At 43.8% G+C, this 20,811-nt stretch overlaps 1 protein-coding gene across 1 annotated transcript in view; it reads right to left on the reverse strand.

The window, feature by feature from the left end:
- The window catches only part of RBM20 (RNA binding motif protein 20), a 194,238-nt gene that overhangs the window by 53,977 nt on the left and 119,450 nt on the right, over positions 1-20,811 (reverse strand). Inside the window, exons 2-5 of the mRNA XM_023206218.3 lie at positions 3,681-4,764; positions 2,141-2,202; positions 1,148-1,239; positions 691-788 (exon numbers count right to left, since the gene is read on the reverse strand). Coding sequence (XP_023061986.2) covers positions 691-788; positions 1,148-1,239; positions 2,141-2,202; positions 3,681-4,764 — 1,336 coding nt within the window. The remainder of the gene's footprint in view (positions 1-690; positions 789-1,147; positions 1,240-2,140; positions 2,203-3,680; positions 4,765-20,811) is intronic.

Genomic DNA, 20,811 nt, shown 5'->3' on the forward strand with positions numbered 1-20,811 from the left:
TTTTGTTTGTTTGTTTTGAGACAGAGTCCCGCTCTGTCACCTGGGCTGGAGTGCAGTGGCGTGATCTCAGCTCACTGCAACCTCTGCCTCCCAGGTTCAAGTGATTCTCTTGCCTCAGGCTCCCAAGTAGCTGAGATTACAGGCACACACCATTCATGAACCAATCTATGGCCAGAAAGTGTGATGATCTCCCTGGCTGCCTGAGTCACATGCTCACCTCACTTCTGGTGATGTCATCTTGGAAACTAGACAGTGTGATTCCCAGAGTGGAAAACTGAAGGGTACAAGGTATAAACGGGTCTAGACCTCAAAAGCCAGCCAATTCTCTATTCTTTAAGTGAAAAAGATGTTAACGTCCTCCCAGTCTGTGGCATGTCAGGTGCATACTGAGCATGAAGAACAGATTGCTGGGGAAAGCAACAAGCATTTCAGGGTGACTGGCACACAGAGAGGTATTTGAGGCAGGGCATGGTGGCTCCCACCTGTAATCCTAGTACTTTGGCCACCTGTAATTCCAGCACTTTGGGTAACTGAGGCAGGAAGATCACTTGGGGCCAGGAGTTCAAGGCTGCAGTGACATATTATTGCACCACGACATTCCAGCCTGGCTGTCTCAAATAAATAAACAAATAAATAAATAAACTAATAATCATTTTCATTAATTTCTGGAGAAAATGTTTCTGTACTCACAGTTGTCCCCGCAGAAGCCAAAGGAAATGTGGGGCTTGACTGAGCAAATGACCTTCCTGGAATGGGCACGTATGATGTTCCAAGATTTGAGGCATAATCTAAATGACGAATTACACAAATTCGATGAAAACCCAGAACTTAACATCAAAAGTCATTATCAGGACATAAGCAGGCATAGAAAACCGAACCTTTCCCCTTCACATACTATTAGTGATCGGCATGACTGTACCTCTGGACGTGCTGATAATCAGCAAAGCTTTATGCCTAAAGTATCTCAGAGAATACTGATGGCTGCAGACAGCAGGCCCAGTGCATTTTAGTGTCTTGGGATCTGTTTGCTTTCTACATGCATAAGAAGGGGACATCAGGGAAGTCCTGGTTATTAAAGATGGGACACAATGTGCCTGTGGGAAGCCCATTTCTGCTTCAAGCTGCTGACCTATAGGGCCTCGCTCACCTTCATTCCCAGCAGGGCTATAAACAGCTGTGCTGTTAGGAGAAGCACACAACGTTCCCTCTGCCGAACCAAGTATACACCGGATGCCAGCACTGGAGAGGGTGAGAAAGGGAAACCGGCTCCTCAATAAGTTAAACAAAGAATTAGCATGTGACCCAGAAATTCCACTCCTAGGTACAGACCCCCAAATAGTTGAAAACAGGTGTTCAAACAAAAACTGTACCCAAATGTTCCTAGCAGCACTATTCACAATAGTCAAAAGGTGGAAACAACCCAAATGTCCATCAAAAGATGAATAGATAAACAAGAATGTGATATATACATGTAATAGAATATTGTTCAGCCATAGAAAGGTTGTACATATTACAACATGAATGGATATACCTTGAAAATATTATGCTAAGTAAAAAAAAAAAAGCCAGTCTCAAAAGGCCACATATTATATGATTCCATTTACAGAAATGTACAGAACAGGCAAATCCATAGAGACAGAAAGCAGATTGGTGGTTGCCAGGGGCTGGCTTAGGGAGAATAGGGAGTGATTGCTTAATGGGTATGAGATTTCCTTTTGGAGTAATGAAAATATTCTGGAACTAGAGAGTGGTAACATTTGCACAATCTTGTGAATGTGCTAAATGCCACTGAATTGTATACTTCAAAATATTTAAAATAGTAAGTCCTATGTGAACTTGACTACAATGAAAAAACATGAAAGCCCGAAAAGGGAGGCACACGCGCACGCACACACACTTCCCGCCTCTACCCGGTGTTTTCTGCTTAGCATTTACCACCAGGGATGCTGTAATTTTCTTGTTCATTTTGTTCATCATCTCACTGGCCCCTGTGAAGCTTAAGCTCCTCGAGGGCAGGAACTTTGTCTGTTCTGGTCTCTGCTATTGCCCCAGGACTCGAAACAGCGTGTGACACACAGTAAATGCTCAGTGAATATGTGTTAAGCCGATGCATGAGCCTGTCCTCCTGAACTGCACTTACTTTTCAGAGAACACCAGGCATTTCTGAGCGTGCAGCTTCCCTTTCACATGCAGCTCCCAGTCCTAGGTCAGAAGGAAAAAAAAGTGACCAAAGTAGAACTGAGTCCATGGGAAGGCAAAGGATGAGCACAGAGTCACTCGCCATGCAGGGAGCACAGAGCTCCCAGAGGCTGGACCACCCCTGCGGACACATCCCCCACCCTCCTGCTCTCCCTCCCAGGCTCCTCCCGCTGTTCCTGCCTCCCCATCCAGCCTTTGCTCCATCGGCTCCTCATCCACACATCTCATGCCCGTCTTGAACAGGAGCCCGGACTCACAAGTTGGATTCCCTCTACCCCTCTCAATGGACCCTTGCACCCACAACCTACCTCCCACCTCCCACCCCTTCTCCTTTCCCCCAGGAAGACCCCATCTATTTCATATCCAGTTGGGAGAATCTGGCAGGTAGACTCACAGTGACTTACAAAGCCTTAGAAAATGTTCATGAGAGACAAAATCCTTGAGCACCTCCCAGTGTCAGCTAGCCCCCTCCCAAGACTGGAGGTCAGAGGGCATGTCCCATCTGGGTTACAGGGATGCATTTGGATGCTGTGACCCAAATAGAGGTGAATGACATGCTGCAGTGTGACTCACACTCTGCAAGGACATTATTATGCTTTTGGACAGGATAAGAGATGGGAGGCGGGACAGCCCAGTGCTTAAATGGTGCAGGCTCTGGAAGGGTCAGGCCCACATTTGAATCTCCACTCTGCGGCTTTCAAGCTGGGGAGGTGGCAGGGGGAAGGGGCTGAGAAAGTCATTTCATCTCTCTGGGCCTCAGTTTTCTCATTTGTAAAATGAAAATCATAATAATATCTGCCTCATAAGAGTTACTGCTGGCACACAGAAAGGGTTTAATATATGGTAATTGTTATAATTTTTGTTGCTTCAAAATATTTCACTGCATCTGCAATACATTTTTGGGGGGGAAATTATACTATCATATACCTCTGTGTGCAGCAACTCAAGTCATTTTCCAACCACCAGGAAGGTGTCATGAGGCTCTATCTCCATTTTGCTGATGAGGAACCTGAGGCTCTCTATAATAATTTGTCTCGGTTCCAAGGGGGAATTAATCTGTTTCCCCTGATCCAAAATTCTGCTTTATTTCCTAACTCACTACAATATGGGTACTCAAGGGACAGTAGCTTCTAGGTATACCACAGGGGAGAAGCGCTCCATAAGAAGGCAGGAAACTCGAGTTCCTGAGCCCCTTCTCTGCAACCCAGATGGGGTCCTTTTCTCCCCTACTCAGTCTCAGCTTTCTCATCTATAAGAAGTGTAAGAATTTCTGACTCACCTTCAAGCAAGGGACTGGTCCTGATACATTTCTGAAATTCCTTTGGGTCCTAATACCTATGATTTTAGTCAAGAATACTGATGGCAAAATTCTGTTACCCCAATGCAAAAGTTCCTTGCCCATTGGCAGCATGAGTTGGGTTGTGGGGAAAGGCCTGCCCAGGCTTCTAGCTGTGGCTCCCAGCCTGTCTTGGACAACTCACCTTCAAATCAAACACCTTCTTGTCACAGATGCTACAGATATGTGGCAAGTGGAGGGGGGCCACACCGTGAAAGTCGTTCAGCTCGTGAGCCTGCAGGGGCCGCACAGATAGCAACGCCTGTTCCTCCTTGGCCCTCCGCCCAGCACCGATAAAACCCTGTTTGCTGTTGTTAAGCCGACCCCCGAAAGCAGGAGGTGTCCTGTCTGAGGTTGGTTCCTCGGGGTCATACAGCTCATAGGGCTGGTTAGGGGGTAGAGGCCACATGGGACCTGCTGTGAGATCAGGCTTGCTTTGGCCAGAGAATCCATGGGGGCTCTCCCATTGGCTGTTTGTGCCCTGCAGCAGTGGCCCAACCTCGCTTTTCAGGCCCCCAGCCTGTTCAGCTGGAAATCCGCCAGCCACATGTGAACCTTGGGAGTTGGGTCCGTAAAAATCTTTGGAAAAGGCAGCTTGACCATCCTGCCCTGTGTGGCTGTACTGCCCTTCATAGGTCACACTGCCCGAGGTTGAGGCCGTGGCTGCCAGGAAGCCAGGCTGACCATCTGTTTCAGGGCCGTATGTCTGGCCAGAGCTGGCTTTGCCATACTCATAGAATCCTGTTGTAGCTGGAGCAGGCCCAGTCTTGCCAATGCCCAAGATGACTGCTGGCTGGCCAGGGGTCTGAGGCATCACCCCAGTGAAAGGATGCATCACCATGGCATTAGGGGGCTGGTTGGGAAGGTTCATGGAGGGTCCAGGGCCTCGTGTCTGACTGGGGGGTGAAAAGGCAATTGCATTAGAGGGAAACCGGGTACTGGGTATGGTTGCGGCATGTTGGGGCACCCCAGCATGGCCGTGAGGGGCGCTGATCACAGACGGATGCCTCAGTTGATTGAAGAGAGGCTGGGACATGGCCACTTTGGAGAGGACTTGGTTCAGGACTGTGGCGGCCGCAGTGTTGTTGGTGACAGCTGTCTGTGCCAGCTTCAGCCGATGGAGGGTGAGCTGGGCCTGCAGTTGAGCCAGTTGGAGACTGGCAGGTGAAGGAAGCAGAGGGTTCGGGTTACTGACCGAGAACGGGTTCTTGTCCAGGAGCTTGGCGGCACTGCGGGAAGACAGAGGTCTAGATGCACAGCTCGTTTTCAGTGAGGGGGGCAAGGGGCTGTTGTTTGTTATCTGTGGCCCCCCCCCCCACATAAACAAGACCTTCCCGCACAGGTCCCACATACAAGTGAATCTGCAAAAACCTGTGCTCACACATATTCATTTGAAAAAAACTCCAGTGGAAAAATTATATGACAGAATGTTCAATCTCACTGGCAAGTAGAAACATAAACTAAAACCATTCGAAACAAATATTCGTCTAGCAAAATAGCAATTTTTTAAAAACGACACTCTGTGTTGGAGAGAGAGAATAGGCACAATGTCAGTGATAATCAACGCATACAGCTTTGTTAAAAGATAGTCTAACAAACTGCATTTATTATAGCCATATTCTTTGACCCTGGAATTCAATTATATAAATCTAAACTGAGAAAAAGAGCTCAAATGAAGATAAAATTTGATACCCAAAGATGCTTAATACTATATTATTTCAGAGTCCAAAGTTGAAAATTACAAATATCCAACAATAGGGAGATGGGATTTGAACTGAGGAAATTATGATACACCAACATAATAAAATATTAAGTAACCATTAAACTTGGTGTTTAAATTTCTACTTTATTACGTAACATTTAGGACATTCAAAAAAGAGTACCCAACACCAAGTTTAAGACAGAGAACATTCCAACATGATAAATCTCCCTTGGCCACCTGCTTTCCCCACCTCACCCTTGCCCATCATTGTCAATGGTAAACATTATCTTGAATTTGCCGAAGTCTCTGTTACAAAAAACAAAAACAAAACCACTTTAATGACATGAGAAAATCTATATGCTCTAATGTTAAGTGAAAAAGGCAGGCTTCACAATTGCCTACAGAGTGGATCGTGTCTACATTTGTGCCAAACACTATTTCATCCTTGTCCTTATTTCACATCCAAAAGCAACATGAATTGTCTTCCTGTCTGAATACAGGCACAAACAAATTCAGCATCTCCTGTACTCTCACAACACGAATCATTTCTGACACTAGATGTGTGGGAGGTTTTCTCCACACACCAAGCAAGCAACCAGTTCTGCTGTGGACCCCAGCTGGGTGTCCTCCAGTTCAGTTCTGACACTACCTGGAGAAAGGTGGCTCAGCCGCACAAGACTGTCCCCCACTTTGGATGTCAATCACAAGCCCCAGGTTGTTTTGCTTGTGCTTCTGACCAACTGGCTGTAAATCGGAGTTAGACCAACTTGCTAGAGAGGCTCCCAGAACTCAGGGACTTGCTTACTTTTACTGGTTTATCAGAAAGGACAAATGACAAAGGATGCCAGTGAATACCAGATGGAAGAGGTGCATGGGGCAAAGTGTGTGGGAAGGGGTGCAGAACTCCCATGACCTCTCAGGCACTACCCCCTCCAGGAACCTCCACATGTCCCAGTCCTTTCTGAGTTTTTATGGAGGTTTCATTGGACAGGCATAATTGATTAAATCATTGGCCATTGGTGATCAACTCTACCTTTAGAGGCATTCACCTTCCCTGAGGTTAGGGGTGGGGCTGAAAGTCCCAATCCTTCCATGCTGCCGCGGTCTTTCCAGTAACCAGATCCCATCCTAACGATACCTAAGGGGCTGCCGGACATTTGTCAACTCATTAGCATACAAAACCATATTTATCTGATTCCAAAGACTTTTGGAGTTGTACGCTAGGAAACCTGATGAAGACTAAATCTCACAATATCACAGTTCCCTTCAACTGAGCTCTCAAACTCAACTAGCATAAGGAATAACCAAAAAATTACAAGTAAAAAAATCTGAATTTGAGGTAGTGGGCAATAGTAGACTGTCACCGAATCTTACTGCACAAAGGGTGTCTGTCTGACATGTGTCTTTCATGTGACCTATATTGGTTGGTTATAGTGGTTTCTGGACCAAAAATCAGTGTGCATGGTCTGGAAACTGGAAAGACTTTCCCAGAACGTCTGGGATGTGTGGTTACCACAGGCAGGGAGGGAATATTTGGTTAAGACCATATTTTCCAGGTTTTAAATTCCCCTCTGAAAAGTGGGTGTCATTAGGAAATATGTTCAGGATGTTGATAAACTGGAATTCTAGGACATTTGAATGAGAAGAAGGGGAATGGAAAATTGGAAATTGGGGTTGCCGTGGACAATGCATGCTGTACAATAAGCATGCTTAGGCAGTACAGGGTAGATGCTGCATAACTGGGACACCTTAGTCTCTACTGTCACAGGTTCTGTACAGTAAAAATCCAATGACAATGAAACAAAAATGAGATCTGTTCATCTGTTGTTGGACTCTTAGGCTGGGGGCTAGCTCAGGTGAGGAGGAAAAGGGCAAGTGAGATAAGCTGCCGCACTGTCTTGTTGGAAGGGAGTTCCCAGAACCTCAGGCACACCCACATTTAAACATAAGTACAAAGCACATTTGAGAGCCAGATAAAATACCTTTGTTATTCTTTCCCATTTGCATGAAAAAATCAAAAATTGCCTATAAGATGTTAAAAAGGCACCACCTTCCCCAGCCAGCAGCCCTGCTATGCTCCAAGGGCAGAACAGGCTGGCTGCATCTTAAAATCTGGGGGAAGGGGGCGCTCAGAGATAAAGGTAGTTACAGCCCTGTTCTCCTTTGGGGAGTCCAGCTGGTTGCAAACAAGCCTTGGGGGTCCTTTGATGACCCAGCACAAATTCAGCAGCAGCAGAATGGGGAGGCACCGATGTCTATGTAGGCACGAATACGGAAGGAAGAGGAGGATGGATGATCAAGAGTCTGATGATAAATTTCGACTTGTGTAATATTAAGTAGCTGAGCTTTAGAAGAGCAATTAAGCTTAACTGAACACCCTGACCACACAGGGCCAACTCTTCCTCCCAGGTTTGTCCATCATGCAGCCTGTTCTTGCTAACAAGGCGATAATGAGGTGCCAAGTTGGTTTCCATGACCAGAGTAAGACAAGGTTGGTTTTGTTTTTCCCAGAGAAGTCAGCTGTATTTTCTAAAATTGCATTCTGGGCAGGAGAGAGCTCTCACTAGAGATTCCCCTGTGCCCCTGAAAGGACATGTGAGGAAGAGTTAGCTTTTCAACTAGGAAAGCCAGCCACGCTGGGTATTTGCAGGTCAGCCATGGGAAACCTGTCCTTTTCAGAGTATGACTCAGGTTACAGAAGTTAGCCCATTCAGATTCTGCAAAAAACAAGAAAACTAACCAGGTTTTCTTCCTAACTTTTGCTTTGACTAGAAAATTTTCGTCATTCTCAACTTTAGTCAACCTTGAGTAGAAGTGATTTCACATGAATCATCAGAGCTGAGCACCTGTTTTGATCCAAACACCCTAGACAAAGAAGAAAAAAACACATCATACTATTTTTTAAAGCCCTAAAATTCTTAGCCTGCAATAGTTAATAACCTGAAATTCAGGTGCATATAGCGATCATATTTCTGAACCAAGAATTGGGGTGCATGATCTGACACCCCTGAAAGCTGGAACTGATGTCTCCTGCTGTCTTCCCACTCCTTAGTTTGTCACTTTTATATCACTTAGCACATCCTGCGCCTTGGGTTAAAAATAATTGCGTGCGTGCCTTTCTACTCCATTAGACATAAGTTCCACAAGAGAAAGGAGTATGTCTTGGAGAATCTTGTATTTCCTCAGCACACTGCCTCCCACTTGATGGGCACAAAGTAATTGCCGTGAACAAAATGAAGAAGGAAGACAATGGGTATGGCTCATCAGAACCTGGTGGCTTTGAGGCAATATGGACATCTCTTTTATGAGTACACAATTCTGTGGAGAAAAACCCACAAACAGCTCAAAAAGAACAATCTAAATACACCCAAGAAGCAAGTAAATTTTGCTGTTGTGAATAACTAAACCTACAAGCAGGTACAAAGTCACCTTCCTAAAGGACTATCTACAATTCCCCACTCCAGTGCAGGAGCTTCAGTCCACTCTTTCTCTGTCTAAGTCCAGGTTTTTAAATTGAGTGGATAATCCCTGCAAGAGGCTGAATAATGATGCCCTGAAAATGTCCACATTCTAACCCACAGAGGCTGTGAATATGTTATCTTACATGGTAAAGGGGACTTTGGAGATGTGATTGAATTAAAGATCTTGATTATCTGAATTTCTGAATTTGGTATGCCCAATGTAATCACAAGAGTCCTTCTAAGATGGAAGCAGGAGGATCAGAGTCAGTGAGAAGATATAAGGGTGGAAACAGAAGTCAGGGAGGAGGGAAGACACTTTGCCGCTGGCTTTGAAGATGGAGGAAGGGGCCATGAGCCAAAGAAATGCAGGTAGCCTCTTAGAAACTAGAAAAGACAAGGAAACAGATTGTCCCTTTGAGCCTCCAGAAGGAACTAACACCTTGACTATAGTCCAGTGAGGCTGGTTTTGGACTTCTGACCTCAAGAACTGTAAGATGATGCACGTATGTTATTATAAGCCACTAAATTTGTGGCAATTTCTTACAGCAGCAAGAGAAAACCAACACAGTTCCCAAGACAATTAGATGCAAAAGCAGCTTCCGCTAGAGAGGCGGTGGTAGGTGTAGGGGCTGATTGGATCTTGCTGGTATGAATTGATCCCCCCAGAGTACAGACCATCTAACCAAATATCCAAAGACCCTCTAGGAATGTAGTCAGCGGTGAGTTCTGTACAAATAGGGGCCCATGCAATATGTCTCAGACCTGGCTAATCCAAGAACCACATCCCTCTGGCTACAGTGATTGGCTCAAGGGGGAAGACTCTCTGATACTTTGCTGGAGCTATCAGGCATTATTCTCTGTCATCCCACGGTTGCTAAATTGTTGTTAAGCCATCACTTAATGACAGCCTGCTTGAGAATAAAGCCAAGTCAGAAGATGCTGGACTGAAGACAGAGGTACAGGCAGCTCCTTGATGACCTCTGAGGAATGCCTTGAGCCAGCTTCTCCTGAATCCACCCTGGACTTTGCTGGACATGAAGCAATGCGTTTCCTTTATTTGTTTAAAGAAAGCCAGTCTACATAAACCACCAGCATTTAACCAGCTTTTAAAAACAGTTCCTTTCTGTGGCCCACATTGACTTGAAGGTTCCTGGTCACCCTCCAGTTTCCTCTGCAGGAGTGGACTGACTGTGAGGACCCAGTAGTTGGAGCTACAGGGTCACTATCATCATCTTAGGGAGAAAAGAGGATTAGAAGATAAGGAGTGGACAACTGCTGAGAGAGGAGGGAGCAGGCATGGGGATGGGGTTTGAGGGATCCAAGAGTGTCTTAACATCTGCTTAGGGAACCAGGACTTAAGGGGCTGTGGAATAACAAGCGCACAGCTGAAATGCAGTAGAGTGAATGTGCGTAGATATATCAGCAGACTCGTTCCTGTTACTGTCCAGTCATCCAGAAGCAGGAACCAAGAACCACAGTCCAGAGCACGGTAGTGCCTAAACTCATGCAACCGGCCACATTTGCAATAAGCACAATATCTTCCAAGATAACCAGTGCAGGAATTTAAATTCACTTCCAGTGCAACTGGCTGAGTGGCAAATGTGCCATTTCTTCTTTTGTGCTAAAATATAGAAAGTAATCGAGGTGAGAGGGCTCATGACCAGGCAAGAAAATGTTTTCTAGGTATGACCACACTATAAAGGTGTGGCCAAAAACATGCAATGCTTAAGGTCACATCTTTAGAGTAGAGTTGAGATTTTATGATCTTTCCATGCCTTTATGACACATTCCGCTAGTGCCAACACGGGAGAGACTTAAAGCAAAGAGAGGATTAATGGCAACTTAACAAGACCTACATTATAGTTTTCCTTCCTTCTGAACCATTTTTCTTTAAAATATTCCTTATTTAAGGTATTGTAGGTGAGAATTTCCTTTTAATATTTATCTTTCCTCGATCAAAAATTCTCAACTCCGCTATAATGCTTTCAGAAGCTAGGTCACGATATGAACTAGAGAGGGACGTCCCTGAATGCCAGGTTACAAAGGTCACAAAGATAACACAACAGTCATACTGGGGTTAAAGTTCAAACTCTAGCTAGTGATCACAAATTTGAAGAGCAAGGTGAGGCCTTAGAGACAATTTAGTTTAACTCACTCATTCTACAGACAAAAACAAAACAAAACAAACCAAAACAAAAAACAAGCACACAAAACAAACCCAAACAAAAAACTGCAAAAGCCAACGAAGTTGGCGTCCTCTGTGAATCAGCCCAAGTCACACACCGAGACAGAGAAGAGCTGGGACTAGAATGCAGGCTGCCTCTGTCCTCAGGACTGATGGAGTGGCAGTGGTGGGATACATGCCTATCAACATATACCAGATGAATGTCCTCTTTGCAAGGAGAAGATGAGGCGACACACTTTTTGGATAGTGCTCTTTCTTGATAACAATAGGGCTGCTGGGTCTTCAGTAGCTTGGCCTCTGTGACTAATTTTGAGACTGCTAGGTCAATGCTGCTATTCTGTGTTTGGCCCTTAGTCATGACATTACCATATGATGATTCATATCACCATGACACCTCTTGGACTGATTCATAACAGCAATAGTAATCCTATCATCTCTCTTTTGTTTTTTGTTTTTCAGTCTGTGTGTTAATAAGTGTTCTCCCTTCATTAGCTGTCTCATCTCCAGAACAGCCATATGGACAGCTAAGTTAAATACGACCATTTCCAGTCTATAGTAAGAAGACTGAGGCCAAGAAAGATCAGATGAACCGTGTGAGGTCATCCAGTGAATAAGGGACTTGACTGGGACTTGAAGGAGGGTTTTTAAACTGTTAAGGTCAATATTCTATCCTCTGTTTACACATTCATTAAAGGGAGCTCCAAAAACCACGTTTCTGGACCTACTGCCTTTGGGCATGAGTTTAACTAACATGTTTGGTACCAGATCCCTGGGCTTTCAGTCCATCGTGCTCTGTACGATGCTTATCAGGCAGAGCATATTCTCACAGCCAGGGGACTATGCAGTCACAATGGGGCAGCTGGTGGGTTTAGAACTGACACGAGAGGCCTGCCTTTCCTGCTGGACTTATTAGAAGGACTCAATACCTGCCAAAAAGAACTGATCCTGCAGCAAATGCAGAGAAAATGATACACATTCTGCTAGTGTCATCACAGGAAAGACTTAAAGCAAAGAGAGGATTAACGTCAACTTAACTAACGAGAACCATAGTATAGTTTTCTTTCCTTCCTTCTGAACCATTTTTCTTTCTTTAAAATATGCTTTATTTTTATAAAATAAGGGTATGGTATTGTAGGTGAGAATTTATTTTTAATATCCATATTTGGTTTTCTTTTGAAAATTGTAAAATACAGAAATATGAACAGGAAAACAGACACCTATGAATTCAGTGCCCATTATCCAAAATGAACAAAGGCTACTGTGATGGTATTTTGCTTCAAAATTTTTTAATAAAAGAATATTTGACAGACAAAGTTGAAGTCCCCTTTGAGACTCTGCTAAGTTCAATCCCACCCTCATCTCCCCAGTGACATCCACATGCGGTGTGTGTATCTGTCTGTGTGTCCGTCTATATCTACACATAGAAAAAAACAGGAAAATAAGGGACTTTTTCCACATGTGTGTGTTTATAAAATAGCGCATAGGACTGATATCAACAAAATTTCTCCTTAAGAACGAATGCATAACCTACCAAGTTTCCTCTAACACACTGAAGATGGAGAACAGTGCGATGGAGTGCAAAATCAGGGAGCTAGAAATCAGAAAACCCAGGCCTGGCCCAACAGCCCTTATTTACTCCCTGTGGGATCCTAGGTCAGTTCGTTTCCCTGGATCTCAGGGAGTTTTTTTTTTTAGTAAAATGAGAAAGCTGGATGAAAGGATCTCCAAGGTCTCTTCACCTTTGAAATCTGATAACTTTAAGGTTTAATTTCCTCATCTGTCAAATGGAGATCATAGTGTCTGTTCCACTCACTGCGAAGATCAAACATGATATTCAGGGGCTCTGGAAAGTATGATCATGATATTAGCTATCATTATCCTTGCTCACAAATTAAGCTATTTCTGCGCCTGGCCGCTCCTGGGAATGCTTTTAAAGAAACCATTGTTATATATACAGTCATGTATATATAACAATGGAGATTATATATATCCATATATAACAATGGAGACATGTCTTGAGAAATGTGTTGTTAGGCAATTTTGTCATGTGAACATCATAGAGTGTACATACACAAACCAAATGGTGTAGCCTACTACACACCTAAGCTACATGATATACCCTATTGCTCCTAGTCTACGAACTCGCACAGCATGTTCCTGTACTGAATGCTGGAGGCAACTGGAACACAATGGTGAGTATTTGTGCATATCTAAATATGTTTAAACCTAGACAAGTACAGTAAAAATGCAGTATTATAATCTTATGGGACCACCATTGTATATGCTATCTGTTGTTGACCAGAACATCGTTATGCAACCCATGGCTGTATATGGCTTCGTTCAGAGGCATGTGTTGCAGGCCAGCCAGCATGAAATAATTTCATTCCCTCTAACCTTATTCTGTTGGGCAGTCAGTTCAGCACAGAGGCTCTCTTACCTATATCCCTAAAGATGTAGTAAATGAAATACCAAAAATACCTTATTATAAAATTCTCTCCTCTACAAAGACATTTTCCAGATGGACCCACACTTTCAGAATGAAATGTGGCTCGAATCCACTTAGGACAGGAATTGGTTTGTCTGAGATACAATTATTAAGAAAATCCACACTGGGCAAAAATTAATTGGTTTTGTGCAGTCTCAAATTGAGGAAGCTGGTTTGACTTCTGGGGTTAGGGGAAATCTTTCCACTTTCTCGGTAACAGAAGATCTGGTGACCTCTCAACTGAGAAACTTTTCTTGGAAATATCTGAGTCTTTTGTAATGGAAAAATGAGCTTTTCGAAATGTATATTTTAAAACTGCTATACAAAATTCTCTAAGAAACCAAATTGCTAATGTTTATACACACAAAGGAAATATATAGGGATTTATAGATCAGTCCTACCCCAGTGGTCGACAATGTACACATGAGCATTGATGTCTTGGCATATACTGGCCCCTCTCCCTGCACAACCTCCTCCCTACTCCCCTTCACCTAGACATCTACCATCCTTTGAAATGTAGTTCACAGGACTCCTCCTCCAGGCAGCCTTCTCTGGTTTCTGCTCCCATCTAGTGTGCACTGATATCCCTTTCATGATCGTCAGAATGCCCTTCTGTTCCATTAACCTCAATTGTACTCTCTTCTAACTCCACCACCTGCTCTCTTAATTGTCTACTGAAGCACTTGCCTGACTTCCCCACTGTTCCATGATCATTCGAAGATAGGAACTATACGTGTCCCACACCACATCACAATACCTGGCACACGGTAGGTGTGTGGAACCAATAAACACTTCTATCCAATGGGCTAGGCATGGTGGCTCACACATGTAATCCCAGCACTTTGGGACGGTGAGGCAGGAGGATCACTTGAGGTCAGGAATTCTAGAGCAGCCTGACCAACATAACGAAACCTGGTCTCTACTAAAAAAAAAAAATACAAAAATTAGCCAGGCATAGTGGTGCACGCCTGTAGTCCCACCTACTCGGGAGGCTGAGGCAGGAGAATCGCTGAGATCACACCACTGCACTCCAGCCTGGGCAACAGAGCCAGACTCCGTCTCAAAAAAACCCACAAAAAAACAACAAAAAAAATTATCCGTGGACACGCCTGCTCCATGTATGTGTGTGTGTAGATAATAGCTGTGCATTCTCTGTTCGTTTTCTTGGCTAAATGTTCCCTGTGTATTGCTACAATGTTTTGAAAGATGAAGCTCTGCAGAAAATGTGGATTAGATTCAGTCTTTGAACACTGACAAAATTACATAAATATCACCAACAATATCAAGTATAAAATTTTAAAGTATTCAACAAACAGACTTCTTGTCACATTTTTCCTTTTAACTAAATCTGAAGAAAATGTAATTTCAGTGTGTGCCTCTGAGGCGCTGTTAGTGCCTAATCCACATGATGCTGGGATGAAACCCATGTTCCAGGAGTGGCCCCCATATTCTGTGAATTTTCTTTTCAGTAGTTTACACCACTGAGATTTTTTTCTATTAAATGTACAAAGATGGTTATAAAATTCAAGCCAATTTGAAATTAAAGAATTTTGGAATAATTTTAAAGAATTAAAATTCTTAAATAGTTGGTCTTTTTCTAGAGTTGCCTGTCGACTAACCTAGACATTTTAACTGATGTGATTTATGCCAAATACTAGAAGTCCACATGAAACTGGAGAGGCAATGTGGGCCAGTGTGGGAGGAGGAGTGTTTGGTTATAAGTAGACCAAAAGCAATAAAGCAATGTCACCAATGACTCTACATCTTATTGACTTCATGTCACCCTATTGACCTTAGTTTTCTCATCTGTGAAATGGGAGAGTCAGATGAGACAACATTTAAGGTTTCTTTATACCTTATGATTTTAGGATGGTGGGTGTTTTCTTAAGGCAGTTACTCATGATGCATAGAAAAGTTAGGATGATCTGGCCATAGTGCAGAGACAGATCCCAGGACTGAGGTATCTTAGTTTCTGACAAGATGAAATAACAGCAGTAATTCAAATTTTGGTGGGCACCCGGAGAGAAGAACTTCCTAAAACACAGATGCTGGGCCCACCCCTCACCACCACCCACACCCTCATCTCTGTGTCTGACTCAGAAGATCTGGGGGTGGAGCTTGAACATGTACATTTCTAACAAGTCCAGGTGAGGTTGATGCTGCACTTTGAGAACCACGGCACTAGAATATTTTGAAAATACTTTCCAACTCTAAGAATCTATGGTGATGTGGCTGGGGGTAGTGGCCTTACACCTGTAATCCCAGCACTTTAGGAGGCCACGGCAGAAGGATCACTTGAGGCCAGGAGTTCGAGACCAGCCTGGGCAACATAGACAGATCCTGTCTCTAAAAAAATCTTTAAATTGGCCAGGCATGGTGGTGCACAACTGTAATCCCAGCTAATTGGGAGGTTCAGGTGGGAGGATCACTTGAGCCCTGGGTTTTGAGGTTACAGTGAGCTATGACAGCACCACTGCACTCCAGCCTGGGTGAGTGAGCAAGACCCTGTCTGAAAAAAAAAATCTATAGTGAGTTATCAGGAATTGAGTAACCCCTGTATTTTAATGAGCTACTTCTACTAGCTGCAAGTACACGAAGAATGGACTTCCTTTTCCATGGGGGTTTCAGACAATGTAAAAATAATTTCAAGAGGCACATGTAATTAATTGTATAACTACCTTCCCTTAAGAGACATAATCAAGATTTTCAGAACATTTGGGCTCCTGTAATAAAAACACTCAAGGTTCAGGAAACCTTAGGTAACGTAGATGGTTGAGTGATTGACTTGGCGTCATATTACCAGGTTTGTTGGAAAGGGAGAAAGCATACCTCCATCCACACTGAGTTCACTAGTGCAGAGAACAGAGGGTGAGCTTCCAGAAGGCTGAAAGCTCTTTAGTCAACACCCACCCCCATTATTATAAAAAGCCCATTCCAAAACTCACTCTAGAAGGCTTAGGCTAAAAAAAACAAATAAACAACCAAAAAAAGGTTGTTGATAAAGTCATCTCTATCACTAGATCTCAAACTTGGTGGCATTTAGGAATTACTTGGGAAGTTTTAAAAATTACTGGGGCTTGAGTCCCACCTCCAGTGATGGACTCAACCGAGGCATTGGAATTTGTAATATTAATAGCTCCCCAGGAGAAAAGTTGTTCAGCAAAGTCTAAGAATTGCCAATCTATAAAAGAATAGAATCAATCTGTTCTTTATTACTTTGGGTTCCACAAGCCATTTTTTGTCACTCCAAACAGCATGACCTTTTGTCTTAACTGACCCTGAAGAATAAACACTGAAATTTTTACAAGTCCACAAAGGGTCACAAGTCCACAAAGAGTCAAACACAATAGAGCTAAAAATATTTCTTAGCTCTATTGATGCACCTTTTCATGCAATTCAATAAATATTTTTTGCAACAAGATTTCCCCCAGAGAACACAAACAGTTTCTGCTGCAGAAAGCCAGGTGAGGTTTGCCAGGGGAGGAGTTTTGCCTTCTAAATTATAAGCACCTTGAGGACATCATCCACATCCTAGAATCTTTCAAACACCCAAGTGCCTATGTGACTCAGCACTGGGCAAATTAGAGGCACTGAACAAATAGTCGTTCAACTGACTTGAAATTATGACTGTCTTAAGCATGTGGGAATGTAGGTCATACCAGAATCCTCTGTTTCCTTGTGAAGGACATGGTATATGTTTCCGTGTGTGTTTTGGGAATGTGCACAGTTTCATTCCTTTACATTCCTTAGATTAAATGAGAACATTAAGATTGGGGCTTTGTAAATAAGCCATATAACTATTTATTGAGAAAAATATCTCTTTCCCAAAATGGATGGAAGTTTCTGGTACCTTAAGACACATACCTTTCTGACTACAGCCAACAAAACATAGATGTCGCCCAAGGCAGAGAGTATTATATGTGCCTTACTTTTGGCTTTTGCCTCTATCTTACAAAGCTGTGGCCATAAGAAAGTTACTGCAGAGTAGAGATAAAAGACAACCCTACAACAGTTATACACAGGCCCATCTTCATCACATTTGCACGTGCCATTCCAGATATTTTCTTAGAACACCACAAACTAAACCTGTGGTTAATTAAGATCCAAGCAGATTGAAAACTGCCTTGGCTGAGGCCAGAAAGAATGGTTAAAGCTTGAAGACTGATTTTTTTTTACTTGAAACTGCTCTCCTGCGCTTTCCCCAGCTACCCCATCCATTGCTAATTAGAAGCAGCCAAGGCTTGACATGTACACTGTTCTCTATGGTAAAATTGATTACTATATTACTATGGAAAATAAGGAAGTCATTTCATTCGAAATATCAAATTCCACAAAAATCATACATGGCAGCTGTTAGCATAAGCATGTGGGGGAGGGGCAAGTGTGTGAACATATTAACCCTCTCCCCTTCAGTTTTCTCACATCTCAGAGTTGCAAGAAAGAAAAGATTCCAATGCATATAAGGCAGAAACCAGTGGCACCAATGGCAAAGCTACATAAAAGATATTTTTAAGGTTAAAAAAAAACTCCATGATATGAGATACCCTGTCCGTGCTGTTTTATGAGTGTGGATTTGCTTTTACACACTTGCAAGCAGAAAACTAGTATTCCTCTACCACGTGTGTTGAAGCTACTTGTAATTGCATCAGATAGAGAAATGAGGTGAGTCATGTTCGGTTGTGCTTGAGTCTGCTAACAGACCATCATGTCCATGTCCAAATTTGTGCCCTGAACCGCACGACAGAAGTTTACAGACTTGCTTGCTTGCTTGGCGACAATGAAAATAGCTTTGTTTAAACACTTAACTTTACTTAAAGATCCCTAAGAGGTGCTGAAATTCATATTCCAGCTACTTCAGGGGTGCTCAGAAGCCATTCTCAAGCCTTGTTTCTTGGCGAAATATCACCTGCTCATGAATTTTAACACGGCACTCCCCTCCTGGTCCAGAATGAGTCAACACTCAACAGACACGAGATGTTTCAAACATCTTTAAGTTCATTTTCCATCACTGCCAAATTCCAGCAATTAACACAAAACACCTCACCCTTAAGAGATGTCCATCATTTATAAAGTTTTGGGATTCTGAATGCATCCCCTTCCATTCTCCCAGATCTGGTGATAACGCAATCTGTTTTCCAGTAGCCTCGCGACTTTTCTTTATAGAAGAGTTTAGTAACCAGCGTAAAAAGAGCATCGACACTTCCTGACATTAGGATCGCTGATTTCACTGGGGTCATGAGGAGCTGTATTAGGTCACATGTTAAACCGCCGTTGTGAATCATTTGTTAATTTTTTTTTTTTTAAACGGAGGGGGTGGGGACACAGACAAATCGCACACTCATGCACAAACGCTCAGCGCCGAGAATATGTTCAGAGGTGCTGCCTGAACTGGAGAATTAAAAAAGAAACAAATAAACCTTGATTTCTCCCTTGTGCTGGGGAAAGGTAGGATGACGTCATGCAACCTTACCTTTCTGAAACAGACCAGGGTGCCTGGCACGACGCGCTGACCTGTGGCCACCGAAGCCGGGAGTCATTTTGGGTGTCGCGCATGTGCTTCCCTAGAAAATTCCAATGACATTCTACCAGCTTTCTGCATGCCAATCATGACAAGCCTTCACTCAAACTCTCCCGAGTCTGGAAAGGGGCAGCGGAGGGGGTATGCAAGCAAGAGAGGGAGGGAGCGAAAGAGAAAGAGCAGTGCCTGAGCACGGCATACCCGCCTGGAAGGGCAGTCACATGCCACTGGGAGCCATTCCTGCTGCATTACACATGCTGAGTGTAAATGGCAAACAATATCAGTCGATGTTTATGCCACATGTTCTCAGCCTCTTCACGTATCAACACCCAAGCCAGCTCTATGCAGACAGGCCTCCTGAGAGCACTTCTGAAGGAGAGATCTAGGGCTGATCTCGCTGACCATTTTTAATAAAATTCCAAAGTGTCATCTGGTTTACTTCCCTGTTTTTTGTTGTTGCTGCTGTGGGTGGTGGTCTGCTTGTTTGTTTGCTTGCTTTTTACTCTGAGTTTTCACGGGTGAAAATTTGGTCCTGAAGATACCCTAAAAATCCTTAGCAATACAGCTACATCAGACAACCCCAGCGAACTGACACCCAACCAGCAAAGCTCCAGAAACACTTGCCCTTCTTTGTTTTTGTGGAACAGGACATGAACGGAGACGACCCATCATCTCACCTACCCAGTGGTAACTGCAATTCCTTTCAGTAGGAAAGGTGAGTTCTCCTTTGCTCTAAGCAGTGGCTGGAGACGATTTTGGCCCCCAGGGTAATGCTGGAAACAGGTTGTTGTCAGAACTGAGGGGGGTGATGGGATACAACTGGCATCTACTGGGCAGAGACCAGGGATACTGCCAAAATCCTACAATGCTCAAGACAACCACCACAAAAGATAATTCTTTGGCCCAAGATATCAATACTGTTGCAGTTGAGAAACTGTGCTTTCAGGCTAATGCCTTCAACCAGTCTTGCAGAAAGTATAATACCCAAAACAACAACAACAACAACAACAACAACAACAACAACAAACCAAGAAGCCCCTCTCTGTGAGGAAGTGGCTAAAGGCCCTGGCTGGCCTCATTCAGAGTTTGATTACTTAGAAATGTAACTTTTCTTCCTAGGAGCCACCATTCTCCTGCCAACTTTTTTTTTTTTACTTTCCTCCTTCCAAATCTCACACTGCAATCCTTAAACACTCAAACCAAACTGAACCTTCTTGTGACTTTCTAAAATCAAAATCTGTTGTCACAGATTTTAGAATGATGGATGCAAAGCAACCATCATTCCAATTTGTCCTGTCTGTGACAGGCTGATGTCCACCTGCAATGCCTGGTGTCCACTATAATCTCCTAACCAAAACAGTCAATAGGGTATATTCCTTTTAAAAGGTCACAACTCCCCAGTGAGCTTATAAATGACTTACCGATTGAAGCTTACCAGATTCTCCTATTTTACTTAGCCCCTTGGAGGAGATGGGGCTTGGGGTACCCTGGCGCCGGGGGGCTTCCCTCCTGCTGGGACTGAACTCAGACCCACTGTGTGACATTTCTACAGTTACACCGAAAAATCAAAGCGAAAGTCAGTTTGACCAGTCTGTTTCTAGCTGCCCACCAGAGGCCCTTCCATGGCCCACCTGCCCCAGTGAGCTCCCAGGAGAGCCCAAGGGCTTTTTCTTCCTAATTTAGTCACAGCCCACAGACTGCCTCAGGTTCCGTTGGCTTCAGCTGCTGACTCAGTCACAGACACCTAAAAGCGCCAGTCCCAGCTCCTGACCTGAGGGAACCAGCCAGCCTGGCCGCGGCTGCCTTTCTCTTCTGGCCTTGAGTGCTTCCCATGGTCTACTAGGTTTCCCCAAGCTGCAAGGCTCTACTCCAGTGAGCAGGTTTGGCCCTTCCTCTCTCTGTCTTCTTTCATTATGCCCAGAACT

The sequence above is a fragment of the Piliocolobus tephrosceles genome, chromosome 9 (assembly GCF_002776525.5).
Source record: "Piliocolobus tephrosceles isolate RC106 chromosome 9, ASM277652v3, whole genome shotgun sequence".
NCBI lineage: Eukaryota > Metazoa > Chordata > Mammalia > Primates > Cercopithecidae > Piliocolobus > Piliocolobus tephrosceles.